This window comes from Anolis carolinensis, chromosome 1 (genome assembly GCF_035594765.1).
Source record: "Anolis carolinensis isolate JA03-04 chromosome 1, rAnoCar3.1.pri, whole genome shotgun sequence".
Taxonomy (NCBI): domain Eukaryota; kingdom Metazoa; phylum Chordata; class Lepidosauria; order Squamata; family Dactyloidae; genus Anolis; species Anolis carolinensis.
This window is the reverse complement of record NC_085841.1, coordinates 328,438,344-328,453,760: the sequence shown is the minus strand read 5'-3', so window position 1 is coordinate 328,453,760 and position 15,417 is coordinate 328,438,344. Positions and strand designations below refer to the sequence as shown.

Below are 15,417 nucleotides of genomic sequence, written 5' to 3'. Positions count from 1 at the left end.
CAAACATTCAATGCCCATAAACACATCAAACAGAGACTGAGAGACACACGCAGAGGCAAGTTAACCTTCTCCTGAGGGGATGTTCGATTCTGGCCACAGGGGGGAGCAGCTGCTTCATCATCCACACTGACGGCACTTCCTCATTCCAGGTCGTAAATTAGTTAATCTTGCCTCCCCACTTTATAAGTGGTACCTTATCTCCTACTTGATAGATGCAACTATCTTTCGGGTTGCTAGGTCAGCAACGAGCAGGGGCTATTTTTTATTTTTAATTGACGGGTGCTCACCCCGCCACGGGCTGGTCTCGAACTCATGACCTCATGGTCAGAGTGATTTAAGGCAGCTGCTCAACAGCTGCGCCACAGCCCGGCCCCAATCCCTCCTTATTATCCAAGATATTTTATTTATTTATTTATTAGACTTGTATAGTGCTACTCCCAGTTTGGCTTGGAGCGGTTTACAGAAATAGATTAAAACAATACCCTTAGCTTTAAAATAACAAAGCTTATTTTAGCTTTGATAAGCATTTAGCTTGGATAAGTGAGACTCTACTGTATATAATTAATAGAATTAATTTTACATATTTTAACAAACCTTTAGTGGTTTTATAAATTGAGGTTCGTGTTCCTTACGTTGAGATAATTTTATTGTTTCATTAATTACAGGACCTTAGGTGTCGTGTTGATAATTTGTGGTTTGATGTCGGGTTACTTTGGGATTTGGGTTGGGCCATGGCTGCCTTAAGGCATTGAGCGTTTGCCTTTCTGTTTTTGTTTGTTGGGAGTCCCCTCAGGGAGATAGGCCGGAATATAAATCAAGTTATTATTATGATTATTATTTCATTTTCCGTCCCTGTGAGAACTGGATTTTGAAAAATGTGGCTTGTTGTGGAAACCATCACTATTGCTACAACGAGTTGCAGGCATGGGCAAACTTGGGGGCTCCAGGCGTTTGGGACTTCAACTCCCACCATTCCTCACAGCCTCAGGCCCTTTCCTTTTCCCCCTCAGCCGCTTAAGCGGCTGAGGGGGAAAAGGAAAGGGCCTGAGGCTGTGAGGAATGGTGGGAGTTGAAGTCCCAAACGCCTGGAGCCCCCAAGTTTGCCCATACCTGTAAATGGGATATACATATAGCAGAGTGTATCCTCTCCTCCTCCTCCTGTCTCTCTCTGTCTCTGAGGCGGGGCCTACCTCTCTCCCCGCCTCCTCGGCCTCCTCCTCCGCTCTGCCTCCGACGTGGCACCGGCTTCCCCATCAGCCATGTTTGTTTGCGTCGGCGGCCACTGAGGCATCGACTTGGTGGGGCTGAGGTAAGTTGCTCTCCTGTCTTTTGGCGTATTGATTCCTGTCAGGAGGAGGAGGGAAGCAATTCTTTCTCCTCCTCAGCTTACACGGTAGGATTCGTGACTATTGACACCCCTTGAACTGCCCTGGCTCAAGGCTGTGGAGTCCCGAGAGTTGTGTTTTCAGTTCTGTCAGTGCAAAGAAGAGGAAGGATTGAACACCACGCCTCCTTTTCGGTGCCCGAAGAGACCGGTAGAATTGATGTTTTTTGGGCACCGCTCTAACTGCCTTCGCTCAAGGCTATGTGGTTAGGGGAGTTGTAGTTTATCAAAGTCTTTAGCCTCCTCTTGTTACTCATCAAACTACAACGTCCTCCCATTATCCCACAGCATTGAGCCATGGCAGTTGCTATCAGGGCCCATACGCACAGCCCTATATCCCACAATATAAGGCAGAAAAGTCCACACTCAGATAACCCAGTTCAAAGCAGATATGGTGGGATTTTCTGCCTTGATTTTCTGGGATATAGGGCTGTGTGGAAGGGCCCTCAGAGTAATTTTGGAGATCCATTTCACCTGGCATAAATTTTTTTAATTATTGCTATCTGGCAGATGGTAAAGGGTGACAAAGACAAGGACAAACAGTTTTTAATCCTAGGACCCTTCCACACCGCTGAATAACATCCCACATTATCTGCTTTGAAGTAGAATATATGGCAGTGTGGACTCAGTTCAAAGCAGATATTTTGGGATTTTCTGCCTTGATATTCTGAATTATATGGCTGTGTGGAAGGGTCTTCAGATAACCCAGGGCCCTTCCACGCAGCCATATAACCCAGAATATCAAAGCAGAAAATCCCACAATATGTGCTTTGAACTGGGTTATCTGAGGCCCCTTCCGTACAGTTGTATAAAATCCACATTGAACTGGATTATATGGCAGTGTGGACTCGGAAAATCCAATTCAAAGCAGATATTGTGGGATTTTCTGCCTTGATATTCTGGGTTATATAGCTGTGTGGAACGGCCTTCAGATAACCCAGGGCCCTTCCATGCAGCCATATAACACAGAATATCAAGGAAGACAATCCCACAATATGCGCTTTGAATTGGGTTATCTGAGGCCCCTTCCGTACAGCTGTATAAAATCCACATTGAATTGGATTATACGGCAGTGTGGACTCAGAAAATCCAATGCAAAGCAGCTATTGTGGATTATCTTCCTTGATATTCTGGTTTATATGGCTGTGTGGAATGGCTCTGAGTCCACACTGCCATATATCCCAGTTCAAAGCAGATAATGTGGGATGTTATTCAGCTGTGTGGAAGGGGCCCCAGTTCAAAGCAGATATTGTGGGATGTTCTGCCTTGATATTCTGGGTTATATGGTTGTGTGGAGGGGCCCCTTGAGCTGTGGCTATGTTGAACTCAAGTTAAAAAAATATGAAATGGAAAGCTATGCGATGATTCAGGTCTCTATGCGAGGGGAGGCTTATACTTTGGTTAGTGTTTATGCACTGAATACAAAACAGAAGGAATTTTGTGAATTGCTTTGTAAAGAAATAGAAGAAATTTAAAAGGGATATGTAATGATAGGAGGGGACTTCAGTGGAATTATGGACAGAAAATTAGATAAATCGCACCCCACGAAAGAAGAAAAGGGGAAAAGAAATATAACAGAACTTAATAAGGTAATAACTAAGGAGGGATTCATAGACGTTTGGAGAATAATAAGGGGTAATGAAAGAAGATTTACCTTCCACTCCTCCGTGCATAAAAAATATTCGAGAATAGATATATTTGAGGGACTGTGTGGAGGTTGTGGAGGGATGGGTGTGTTGTTTTGTGGTGTGTGCAGGGGAAGGCATGTAATTTCATTGTGCAATAGCACAATGACAAATAAAGCTTTTCTATTCTATTGAAGTCATATCAAACTGAATTGATTCTATAGTGTAGGTGTGCCCCTCACACCGTCTCTATAAATGCTAATAATAATAATAATACCACCACCACTCCTCCATCTTTTCTCTTTGTCCGTCCTGGACGCCTTGAGAGACCAAAAGTAACTTTGGGTGCATCTACACCAGTGGTTCTCAACCTGTGGGTCCCCAGATGTTTTGGTCTTCAAATCTCAGAAATCCTAACAGCCGGTAAACTGGCTGGGATTTCTGGGAGTTGTGGGCCAAAACACCTGGGGACCCACAAGTTGAGAACCACTGATTTACACTGTACTTTGTAGTTTGGTGAGGCTCCAGCACTCTTTGGCAGCTCCCATGATTCCACAGCAGTGACAGCACTGAGCCATGGCAGTTAAAGTGGCATCATACTGCCTTCTACAGTACAGATGCACCCTAGGTTTGTGAAGACCAGGATTTAAATCCTTGGCCGTGGGTCACTTTGAGCAAGTCCTACTCCATCAGCTTCAGAGAAAGGCAAAAGCCAAACCCCTCTGAACAAATCTGGACAAGAAAAACTCCGGATAAGGCTCACTGTAACTCAGAAATGACTTGAAGGCACATGCCAACATCAAGCATATACATAATGAGAAGAGATCTTGGAGATGGGATCCAAATCTAAGCATGAAAATCATTTGTTTTCATGCACACCTTACACACATCCAATATTTGTAATATTTTTGTGTATGAAACCAAGTTGGTGTGCATTGAATAATAATAATAATAATAATAATATATTATGTCAGATGTAGATCTAATATTGAAGGATGAGTTATAGTACAACAACATGTTGATTTGATATCTTTAATGTGTGTATGTAAAATTAGTGTGTAATTACCATATAAGTATTGCTGAACACTCAGTAATGCACTAGATTTGCTTTTGGGTAGGTTTGCAGAAAGGTAAAGAATGTGTCAAATAAGTGAATAAAAACATGGGTTTCTGTATGATAGATTGGGGTTAAAGGTGAATCTCATTTCTTAAAAGGCTGAACGCTAATCTTCTAATCAACACATCATGTGTACCTTACTCTTTGTAGAACATTAAGTAGGCAATAAAACAATGTGCAATCACTTCAAAAAGCGTAAACCATGCATGCATAGTATTTGTTTAAGTACAGTAGTATGACTTACCATCATAAGTGAATATTTTTGTTAAAATTTGCTTAGTTTTGTGAGATATTCCAACATTTTTGTTATATTAAAGTACTAGTGGAAATGCCAGTGTTTTTAAAACTGTCTGGGGATGCTTCCCCACATCACATTTTTATTCTGCATCTAATTTAGAATATTAAGGCGAGGGCCTGGGCAGTGTGACTTTCTTATGTTTTCCCACCATTACTTTCATCTTTTGCTTACCAGAAACAAATTCGCTTAGGAAAAAAAATATAGGTACACAGTATCTCTTAATGACACCAAGAGCCTTGATTTTAAATTACATTTTAATTCACTGAGATTAAATGTTAGCATTATGAGATTTGTAAAAGAAACAGTTACAGAACTCACAAAATAACTAATTTTACTTAACAATAAGTAAGGTAAGTCTTATTTATACAGTTGAAAAAATAACATCTAGATATGATCAAATTTGTCTATAAAAATGAAGTTGATATAGCATCTTGGAAAGAACAAGCAAAAGTTGTCTTATATGTTTTGGAGTATATTCAAATCAGTTAATTTAATGGTTTTATGTCCTGTTAGATAAAAATGACAGGGCTCTCATTATTCCTATCAGTTTTTATAGGAGAAAGCTTTCCATCATAATTTAAATTTTGATTTGATCTATGACCCAAGCATTGTAAGTTAAATAAGAAAACATGGATAAAGATAGCATTGACCTTCTTGATGCTATCATAAAAACCTCAAGTAATTGATCAGCATGGGGAGTTATATCAAAGTACAATAAATAGATGTACATTTTTTTTCTTTTTTATGTGATAACAGTATTACAGTTTTCAGATCTAGGCCATATGCTGACATATGAAATCTGTATTTGTGAAAATTGTGGTTAAGTTATATCAGGTTAGTCCAAGATAAGGACCTTGCTGAAGGTCATAAGGACCAAATCACATTATTACAAGCTTATGGGTACATATCCACAATGTTTGTTTAAAAAATACTTTAGCAGCAGCAATAATATGGGGAAAATATGGGCTGCATGCAGCCACCACCCTTTTTGTGGCACCCAGATTTGCTTTGATCCCCAAAGTCTCTACAATATTTATTTACTTCATTTATAACCCACCTTTCTCATCAAGCAGGGGACTCAAGGCGGCTTACAGACTCCGGCAAGATTCAATGCCGCATTTAAACATAATCATAAAAACACAATATCTAAGCATTTCAATTGGCAAACCCTCCAAGATCCCCTCAAACTTGCAAATTGCAATGGAAGTCATTTTCTGCTGAAAATGGAATGGTATAGTGGCCTATTGCGGGGGTAAAAACTGACCACAAATACAGTTATGGACCATAAGATTATACAAGTAAATGCAGATCTGCCAAACACATTCTATTCGGCAAGTTAATTGACATGTATTGTTTTTCTAAAGCAAGAATTTCTCATATTTTAGAGAATTGTTGTAGTCTTGCTGTTCTTATAGCTAACGGTAAAATATTTATGGAAGGCATACATATCGATAAAAATAATCCACAACATTGAGAACAAATGGATCCTGAGAAGTATGTCCAACTTCCCTAGTTTCATTTAATGCGACATCATGTACCCAAAGAATTTCCTTAATAGATATTCTTGCTAAAAGCCATAGGGTGCCTGACAACTCTTCAACCTTTTTGTCAAAGTCCTTAACTTTTTTTTCTCATGCATGTAGTATCTTATCATTAGCATTTGTTTTCCTCTTTTTCCAAAGCCCTGCTTCTCATATGCACACTTACTTTGGGTCTTATACTTTAATAGTTTTTATATTTATGTACTAATCACTATATATACTGCTTAGAGCCAAAGCTGTCAAAGTGGTGTATACCAAGGGGGGCATGGCTTAGAGGGGTGGGCGTGGCTCTTGCTCAAGAGGGCGCTGCTGAGCCTCTCCCCTAGTCCAAGATGCAGGGCTGGGAGGGGGAGGTGGGCTGGGAGGGGGAGGGGGAGGTGGGCGGGGCCACAAATGGGCAGCCAGGACTGGGGTGGGTGGAGTTACAAGCTCTGAGGCAGGGCTGAGCTTCTATCCGTGTCCTGCAGTGCCTGCCAGGACACAGGGGGGCGGGGCCTCTTCCCAAGTGCCTGACGGGGCTGAACCTCTATACCCCGCCCCTGTGTTCTAACAAGTGAGTCAGGGGTATACAGAGGCTAAGCCCTGTCTCGCGCTCTTGGGAAGAGGCCCCCGCCCCTAGCCCTGCCCTTTAGTCCTAAAAGGCCTCTCAGGAGAGGTATAGAGGCTCAGCTCTGTCTCGGGCTCTTGGGAAGAAGCCATGTCCTCTAGCTCCAGCCCCTGTGTCCTAACAGGCGCCTCAGGGCTCAGCCCTGTCTCTGGCACTGGGGAAGAGGCTCCGCCCCTCCCCTGACCCCACCCCCGTGTACTAATAGGTGCCATCACCGCCCCCTGGATTGCTGCAGCGCCCACCAGGGGGCGGTAGCGCCAACTTTGGGAATCACTGATGTAGATTCTTTATTAAGTCCAAAAAGGAGATATAAGTTTGTGCTAAATTTAAATAAATATATTATTGAACAACCAATAGAAACTAAAAACAACTGTAACATACTGAATTTATGATGGAAAATCTTTCCACATTATCGGTGTCACTGTTCTAAATATCTTTCTTCAGATGGGCATTAGAAGGGCCCTTCCAAATAATCTCAGATAATTAAATGAGTCTATAAGGGAGAAGTTGGTCTATCAGCCTGTGATCCCGGCCATGAAAGCCTTCAACAACACACTTCTTATGTTGTATAAGAGTTTATAAACTAATAACAAATATCTAAATATGTTCCAGTATTAGATAGGTGGCTGGTCCAGTTCTTTCAGCAGAGATGTTATGTGTTTCTCATAAACTCACCCATTGAGAAACCAGGCTGAAGTGTCCTGCATCTGCTACAGTTTTCAAACCAGTCAGAGGAAAGCCCTATACAGAGTTCATTGCAACCTACTGGTTGAGATTGTCCATGCCTAGAGCACTGTAGTCAAGAACAGCCATATTTGGCATACAGTCAAGACATGTAAAAGACACTCTGAACTGCAGTGACTTGTACTTACAGAGATGAAAATGGATCTAGTAGTGTCTCCAGGCTACAAACCTGATCCTTCACAACGAGTGCAATTCCATTCAAAACAAGTAGCTTATCTCGCTGCCATTGGGAGTATTTAGTAAAAAGGTCCTTACCTTTCAAATTTATTGGTTCTCACCAGTCCCATATTTCAAGCAGGGGCTAGTTCAGAATTTGAATGACTGCATGTGGTTTCAATCTGACTGAGAGGTAGACTAGGTTGTCACCAGCATATTGTTGCCACTTTGGTCCAAATCTCCTGATGCCTACTCCAATTAGTTCATCAATAGCACCAGGGACAATATGGTACCCTTAAGCACCCATATGACAATTGTTAGAGCTAAAATATCATCTCCCAGTGCAGTTCTCAGTGCTAAATCCTTTAGGTAGGAGTACAGCCACTGAAGTACAGTGTACCAGGGTACCACCCCACTGATGTGATCCAGAAGGATACTATGGTTGATGCTATAAATGTTTGCTGGAAGTTCAAGCAAGATTATTTCAGTCTTGAACCCAGTCTGAAAAGAGTCTAGTATCATCTAAAAAAAAAAAATTGGCAGTTGCACTACTGTTATTCTCTTAGGGATCCTTCCTATGCCAGCACATGTTTGCAGCTGGTTGGTAGTTTTCAAGAAAAAAAGAGACATATCTTCAAGTGCTCAGTGGATATTATATTATTTTGGGGAAAGCCTGATAGATTTTGACTTCTTATATACAGTATTTCAATGATCTTCAGGGGTGATTTGAAGTCTTAACTGCTGAAATACCTGATGCTGAGAATCTTACTCCATTTGTGATAATTTATATGATTACAATTGAGTTTGTCACATTATCTTTACATTTGTATCATCTTGAGATGTTCTTCACTTACAACACACTATTTTCTATAGTGGTTTCATTTATAGCTTAGTTCATATGAACTACACAGCTGCTAACAACCGTAAAGCATTTTTGAATTAAATTCAAAAGCATTTCACAGATAAAAGCTAAAATAGTTAAAGAAGAGCTGTTGGTTTAACATACGCAAAATCTATAGGGAAAATTCTATTGCAATAATAGGTGTATGATGATATATATGTTCTTCTTAAGTTCTTTGGTGGTGGTCTCTCAATTTCAATGTTATAATAACAGCTTTTACTTGATGTTTATAAGCACAGCTTCAGTTGTTACTATTGAGAATGTTATGATATTGAAATAGCAAATGTAAACCAGACTATGTGAGGAATGTTTGGATTGGTTCTTGGAGAGTAACAGAGAAAACTGCAAAGGCAGTTGAATAGTTGCTGCTGACTGGGATGTGAGTGGACATGTCTTGGAGCTTTTACTAAAGATACAACAGGTGTCAGTAATCTTGGAAGCACCTGTGTATGCTTAGTTTTTTTAATCTTTTCTTTCTTCCACTCTGAATTGTGGTTTTGATTTTTTTAAAAAAATGAATATTTTATTAATGCGATAGGCAGGACTGGCATATTATCTTAGCTACTTTTCTCCCATTTTATGTTGTCCAAAGAAGGGCTATAGATGATACTTTCTGTAGCAATAACCATTGCAACTTGTAATAAGTGATTACCAAGTTACATGTAGTATAGCAACCGTCAATAGTAAGCACAGATGAGCCTGTGGTGTATAATACAGTGGAAGCTAGTATGAACTTGTTAATTATGGATGAGTGAATGTATTCTTCTTTGGAAGTCATTTTTAAATGAATGGGAGTGGTAATCATTATACTATTGTGTTAAGATAATACTTCTTAAGACAAAGTCACTTTACAGGTAAACATGTTCCAGAGCTTTCTCTTCATCATCTGTTGCTATGTTTTTAAGTGTTATGCTCTCTTGAGACAGGTGTGCTCACACACCTGCTCACTCCCATTTATATAATTACATTGGAGATACAACAGTCCCTCCATGCTGCAAACAAATGAGAAATTCTTAACTACCATTCTTTGTTTTCTCCACTCTATGATAAATGGAAATTGGTCTCATGCATTTCCAAATGAGCTTGTTATGCAGATAGTTACATGACTTAAAGGACAGATAAGCAAAAGCATTTTTTATTTTTAATATCAAACTTGGTCTCCAGCTTGCATTTAATATTTTGACTTTCTTTCTGTCTGTTTTTCTTTCTTTCTTTCATCCCCCCCAGAAATAAAACAACAATAATGACAACCTTCTTGGAGTTCATTCAGCAGAATGAAGACAGAGATGGCGTTAGATTCAGTTGGAATGTATGGCCTTCCAGTCGACTTGAAGCCACAAGAATGGTGGTCCCAGTGGCCTGTTTGTTTACTCCATTAAAAGAGCGACCCGACTTACCACCCATTCAGTATGAGCCAGTCTTGTGCAGTAGAACTACCTGTCGTGCTGTACTAAATCCATTATGGTAATCCCAATAAATTCTAAGTCTTGTTTGCACATTGGTACATGGTTATGATTTTTTAAAAGTTGTTTTGGGGACTAGTACATGGTTTTGGTTTCCTGCACATAATGGCTATTTTGATGCCAAAGTGTAAGATCTAACTTGGTCATGCATTGGTGGAACAGTAGAATCCAGTGGAAGTGGACAGGTTCTGCTTCATGTTGAAAGCTCTTGCTCTGGAATTTTGCAAAAACTATTGAAAGCTGTAGTCAGTTTTAGAGCTGTGAGAGTTTCCAGGAGGAAAGAGGTAAGAAGTGGTGAAGTTCTGTTGCATGGACACTGTAGTGCTATCTGTAGTATGCCACTGGATTTAGAATTTAAAAACAGCTTCACAGATGCACTAGTACTCAGATCTTTAGGATTGTGATTTCTTTTAAAATGGGCTCAAGGACTTTAAAGACTCATACACAGATGCTTCTGGTGACAGACTGAAAAAATACATATAAAATAGCTTATATTAAAACTGCTTAGATTTTGTCGAAGTATCAACATTCTACATCCCATATCTAACCTGCAGTAGCTCAGTTAAGTAGTCTAATTTGTTTTACTAAGTGATCTTCCTCCTTCTTCCACTGTATATATATGGAAAGGTACAATATACATATTTATTTTAAAAATAGTGATATTTCACTTTTCTAATATATATGTTTGGAGGGATTTACACTAATAATAATAAAACAAATTATGAATAATAAATTATTAACTTTCTGGTTAATTGTAATCTTACTTTTCAATAAAGTCATTGAATAAATAGTAGGGTGGCAAAAGGAGCAGCTAAAATAAATTCATTGGAGCAGAAAGACTTTTATAACTAGAGCGGATGCAAGCAGTGATGAAACAAGATTTTATGTGTTCGTGTTGAACATGAAGCTTCCTGAATATGTCTGATTTGCATTCATAATTTACTAAAGTGTTTTGCATTTTATTTTGTAGCCAAGTGGATTACCGAGCAAAACTATGGGCTTGCAATTTTTGTTACCAGAGAAATCAGGTAAGATCAATTTTATATAAACTTTATTTCTGATTAATACATTTTAAGATTAAATTATGAGTTATAGCAACATTAACACATGGGGGAAGGATATACAAATATGAGTATAGATAACTGGGTTTCAAAATGTGTTCAAAAATTTCTTCTAATTCAATCATTTTTCTTTTCTAGTTTCCTCCTACGTATGCTGGCATATCTGAGATGAACCAGCCTGCAGAACTCTTACCTCAGTTTTCTAGTATTGAATATGTAGTACAGGTAACTATCATAATTACAATCAGAGTAATTAGAGTGTGGAGTCAGGAAATTAGCATCTAGGATGGACTAACTGTGAAGGCTCTGTGGCGTCTTGTTAGTTTAGTAGGATAGGCTAGAATTAGGCCTTCAGAAATACTCTGTTGTAATGTAATACAGAGCTGTTGTGTAGCTGAGAAATAGAGGAGCATGGGTGTTCCTTAGATGGAATTCTGCATATATTCTGGCAATTACAGAACTGGAAATGCAGGCATTAGATATTCTAATCAGATTGTTAGGCGATGTAGTAGCATGGCAAAGTTAAGTTCTGTTTGCAGAAATCAGCACATATGATTTTGTGTAGTATTAGATCCATCTATTTTCATTTTGGTTATTTTGACTGCAGCCACTCTGAAATTGGTTTTGCAGGAACAGCACTGATTGTCTTTGGTCTTAACAAGTATGTTTCATGACTTTCTGAAGTAATAATGCTACAATGTTGTTCACTTTTATTTAAGCGTGGACCTCAGATGCCTTTGATATTTCTTTATGTGGTTGACACGTGTATGGAAGATGAAGACTTACAAGCCTTGAAGGAATCCATGCAAATGTCCTTAAGTCTCCTACCTCCAACTGCTTTGGTGGGGTTGATTACATTTGGGAGAATGGTGCAAGTCCATGAGCTTGGCTGTGAAGGGATTTCCAAAAGTTATGTCTTCAGAGGGACAAAAGATTTGTCTGCAAAACAGCTTCAGGTAAATATAAAATTAATATTAAAATGGTCTTGTTAACCTGCTCTGTATTTGAAGTGGAAACCAAAAAGTCTCCCTGCTAATATTGATCAGACCCTGTACAGTTCAAGTATTTCCATATTTATCATATTTAAAGATGGATACATTTCTAACTTCTTAAAAAACTGATTTTGTTTTAAAAGCTTTAACTGAATAACAAATAGGGTACTTAAAATGTCATAATTGTGGATATGCTGAACATATAGCATATAATTAATTTTATTTTGTAAAATACACTTCACAGGAAATGTTAGGACTGACAAAAATGAATGTTTCACAAGTGGGTCGTGGTCCTCAGGTACAGCAACCACCACCATCTAACAGGTATTCAGTTTCTTATTAAAATTATAAGAATAATTTTCTTTGCACTTACCCTCATTTTGTTACTTCAGCTATTGCTTTCAAGGAGACAGGCACAGCTTTCAGATTTTATCAGAGCTGGAGTTGCAATCTTTTTTTTCTCCTTTGAGACTTTTAGAAGAAACAGCAGCCTACAAATATGAATGAATGAATGAATGAAAAATGGCTAAAGCATTGTTCTATAATTTTTAGTCAAAGTACTTCTTAAAGGCTAGAGCTCTATAGAGAACTATACATATTTCACCTGTCAAATTTATAGTGCATGTTACTATGAACTAATTTTTTTAAAGAAAATACTGTTTATGAATATCTTGGTAGGATTGCCAATAGATTGCAAGAAGCCAGTGTTGCTGTTAGAGAATGGCTAAAACCTGAAAGTTTGTTTGTGTCTCTTCTTTCTTGAATGTGCAGAGCTTTGAAAATTTCACCTAATACTCACCACACTCAGTAGTGAGTATACCTTACCTGAAAGGCTTGGGACCAGAAGTGTTTTGGATTTTGGATCCCTCCCCCCAAGATTTTGGAATATTTGCATATATATAGATTGAGAGAGAGAGAGAGAGAGAGAGCGAGATCTTGGAGATGAGACCCAAGTCTAAACCAAATTCCTTTCTTTTTTATAGACACTTTTTACACACAGTCCACAGTCTGATGGTAATTTTGAACAAATATTTATAATAATTTTGTGCATGAAATAAAGTTTGTGTACATAAAGCCATTAGAAAGCAAAGGTGTCACTATCACAGTCACTCATGTGGACAATCTGGTAGTTTCAGATTTTGGAATATTTCAGGTTTTGGAATGCAAAGTATGGGATACTCAACTGGTACTTCCAAAATTACAACATGCTAACTTCATAAGATATCAACTCCAAACTAAAGAAATGCAAATTGTGGAACTGTATATTTCATATTTTCTGAAACATCGAAGATTTAAAAATCTATAAAGTGAGTTGCACCATTAAAAGCAAATTAATACATTCTATTGACTGTACATTGCTACTGGGTTTCAGTGGTTTTCACATATTTAAATGGTTTAGGATCATTTGAAAATACTATAGACTTTTTTGCATTGATCTAAAACAGCGTGAGTTCTTGCAGTACAAATGTTTGGGTTTTTGATATTTGTTATCACTTCTCTGTCCACTAATTCTATTCCTTTAAGGGACTGTTTGTACCAGTTTCTTAGATTTGCATTAGATACTTCCAAAGTTTTTATTAAACTGGATCATATTTGCTTAGCTGCTCCTATAATTTGAAGGACACATTTTATTCTATCTGAATTAAAACAAATATTTCCATAAAATTATAGTGCAAAAATGCTGATATGTGACAGAATTAAAAAAGAAACTTCCTTGATTGGAATAAAATGTTGCAGTAGGTGCTGGGATTTTCAGAAAACACAACAACTGAAACATGATTGGATATTTTAAAAACCCATGAGAAACCCAAGAAATATTGCAACTTCACGATATATTTGTTGGATTTGGAGGAATACGATATAAAATAATCTCTATTTAACTTATTCTTCTTGTTGACTCCAGGTTCTTACAGCCAGTACAGAAAATTGACATGAATCTCACAGATCTTCTGGGTGAACTGCAGCGTGATCCATGGCCTGTTCCTCAGGGGAAGAGACCTTTAAGGTCTTCTGGAGTGGCGCTTTCCATTGCTGTAGGCCTGCTAGAGGTAATAATTTCTCTCTTTATCTAAATTGGGATAAAGGGTTACAGATCTTTCTGTCTTTAAGAAATAAACCAGTGCGAGCTAGACTCAAAACTGGATAATTTTGCAAATGTATCTCTTCAGTTGGAATTGGAGAGAAGCTGTCTTTTCTGAAGCTTTTTTGATCCAGCTGTTATTGTTTGTAGTTGTAGAAAAGTAATCATAGTCACCAATTCCAATTGATTACAGATGTTCATAACTTACCTTAGTTCGTCATCACCCTGTAATATATTTTAGAATAGGAATAATGAATTCTAAATATTTATTGTCTTGCAGGGTACTTTTCCCAATACTGGTGCCCGGATAATGATGTTTATTGGTGGACCAGCAACGCAAGGGCCTGGAATGGTTGTAGGGGATGAACTTAAGCTCCCTATTAGGTCTTGGCATGACATTGAGAAAGACAATGCCAAATATGTCAAAAAGGCTACTAAGGTAAGATGACTTGATTTTTTTTTGGTTATGTAATTTTAATGTTGTATTTGTAAAGTGATCTGGAGTGTGAATTTAATTTTTATCAGAGCCATACTTTTGAAATTTTAAAAATACTTTTACTTTAATTTAAAATAAATAAAAGTCAATGGATATATTTTCTTTAACTGTAGAAGAATATTGGATTTGGGTGGTTTTTACATAGTCCAGAAGATGTTAGGCATATGACAAATAATAGGACTATTCTGAAAATAGCAATTAGATTGCATCTGCTATGGCTTTTCTTTAAGAAGACTCTGGCCACTGTAATAAGTTTCTCTTTGTTCTGGACTACTTTATTTTTCTGAAACTGCATTTGGTCCAGAATACAATAGCCAGGACATTGACAATCATTGGGCTGAGAGTCCAAATACCTTATTTAATCGAATCTAATGCTCACCTTTTTTGGCTAAATGACCTTGTCAAAATTGGAGCTCTGGGAGAGCTCATTATCTCTAATTAAATGGCCAGGGCGCAATGCTATGCAATCCTGGGATTTGCCATTTAGTGAAGCACTAGCATTCTTTGACTGAGAAGGCTCAAAACTTTGTCAAACTACAGCCCCAGGATTCGATAGCATTGAACCAAGGGCATTAAAGTGTATTCATTCTACTGCAGAGATGCACTCCAAGGTTTTCTTTGCCATCTCTGGAAACTTTGGTGTTTTAACACAATTATTTATAATGAAGGAATTCTAAGCAGGCAGCAACAATAATGCATACCTTTTTTTGGCCAGATTACAAAGAGCACACCTTTTTACCACTGCACATTACATTCAACAGCAAATACTTTTTGTGGTTTCAGGGCTTTGAAAATTGAGGTGCGCATTAAATTTGATGGTGCATTGGATTTGAGTAAATACGGGAAATTTGTGAAATCAGTAGTTCAAAATGTTGTTTCGACTCTTTTAGGGCTTTGAGTAGTATGGACATTGAATCAGAAGAAAGTTTCCTTCTCAGTGATGCTTCTTGTT

At 38.2% G+C, this 15,417-nt stretch overlaps 1 protein-coding gene across 1 annotated transcript in view; it reads left to right on the top strand.

Moving 5' to 3' along the window:
* Positions 1–1,153: 1,153 nt before the first annotated feature.
* sec23a (SEC23 homolog A, COPII coat complex component) overlaps positions 1,154–15,417 on the top strand; it is a 30,707-nt gene continuing 16,443 nt past the window's right edge. Inside the window, exons 1-8 of the mRNA XM_008125926.3 lie at positions 1,154–1,309; positions 9,601–9,837; positions 10,807–10,864; positions 11,036–11,122; positions 11,617–11,853; positions 12,134–12,213; positions 13,793–13,937; positions 14,250–14,408. Of these exons, the coding sequence (XP_008124133.1) occupies positions 9,617–9,837; positions 10,807–10,864; positions 11,036–11,122; positions 11,617–11,853; positions 12,134–12,213; positions 13,793–13,937; positions 14,250–14,408 (987 nt within the window). The 5' untranslated portion in view covers positions 1,154–1,309; positions 9,601–9,616. The remainder of the gene's footprint in view (positions 1,310–9,600; positions 9,838–10,806; positions 10,865–11,035; positions 11,123–11,616; positions 11,854–12,133; positions 12,214–13,792; positions 13,938–14,249; positions 14,409–15,417) is intronic.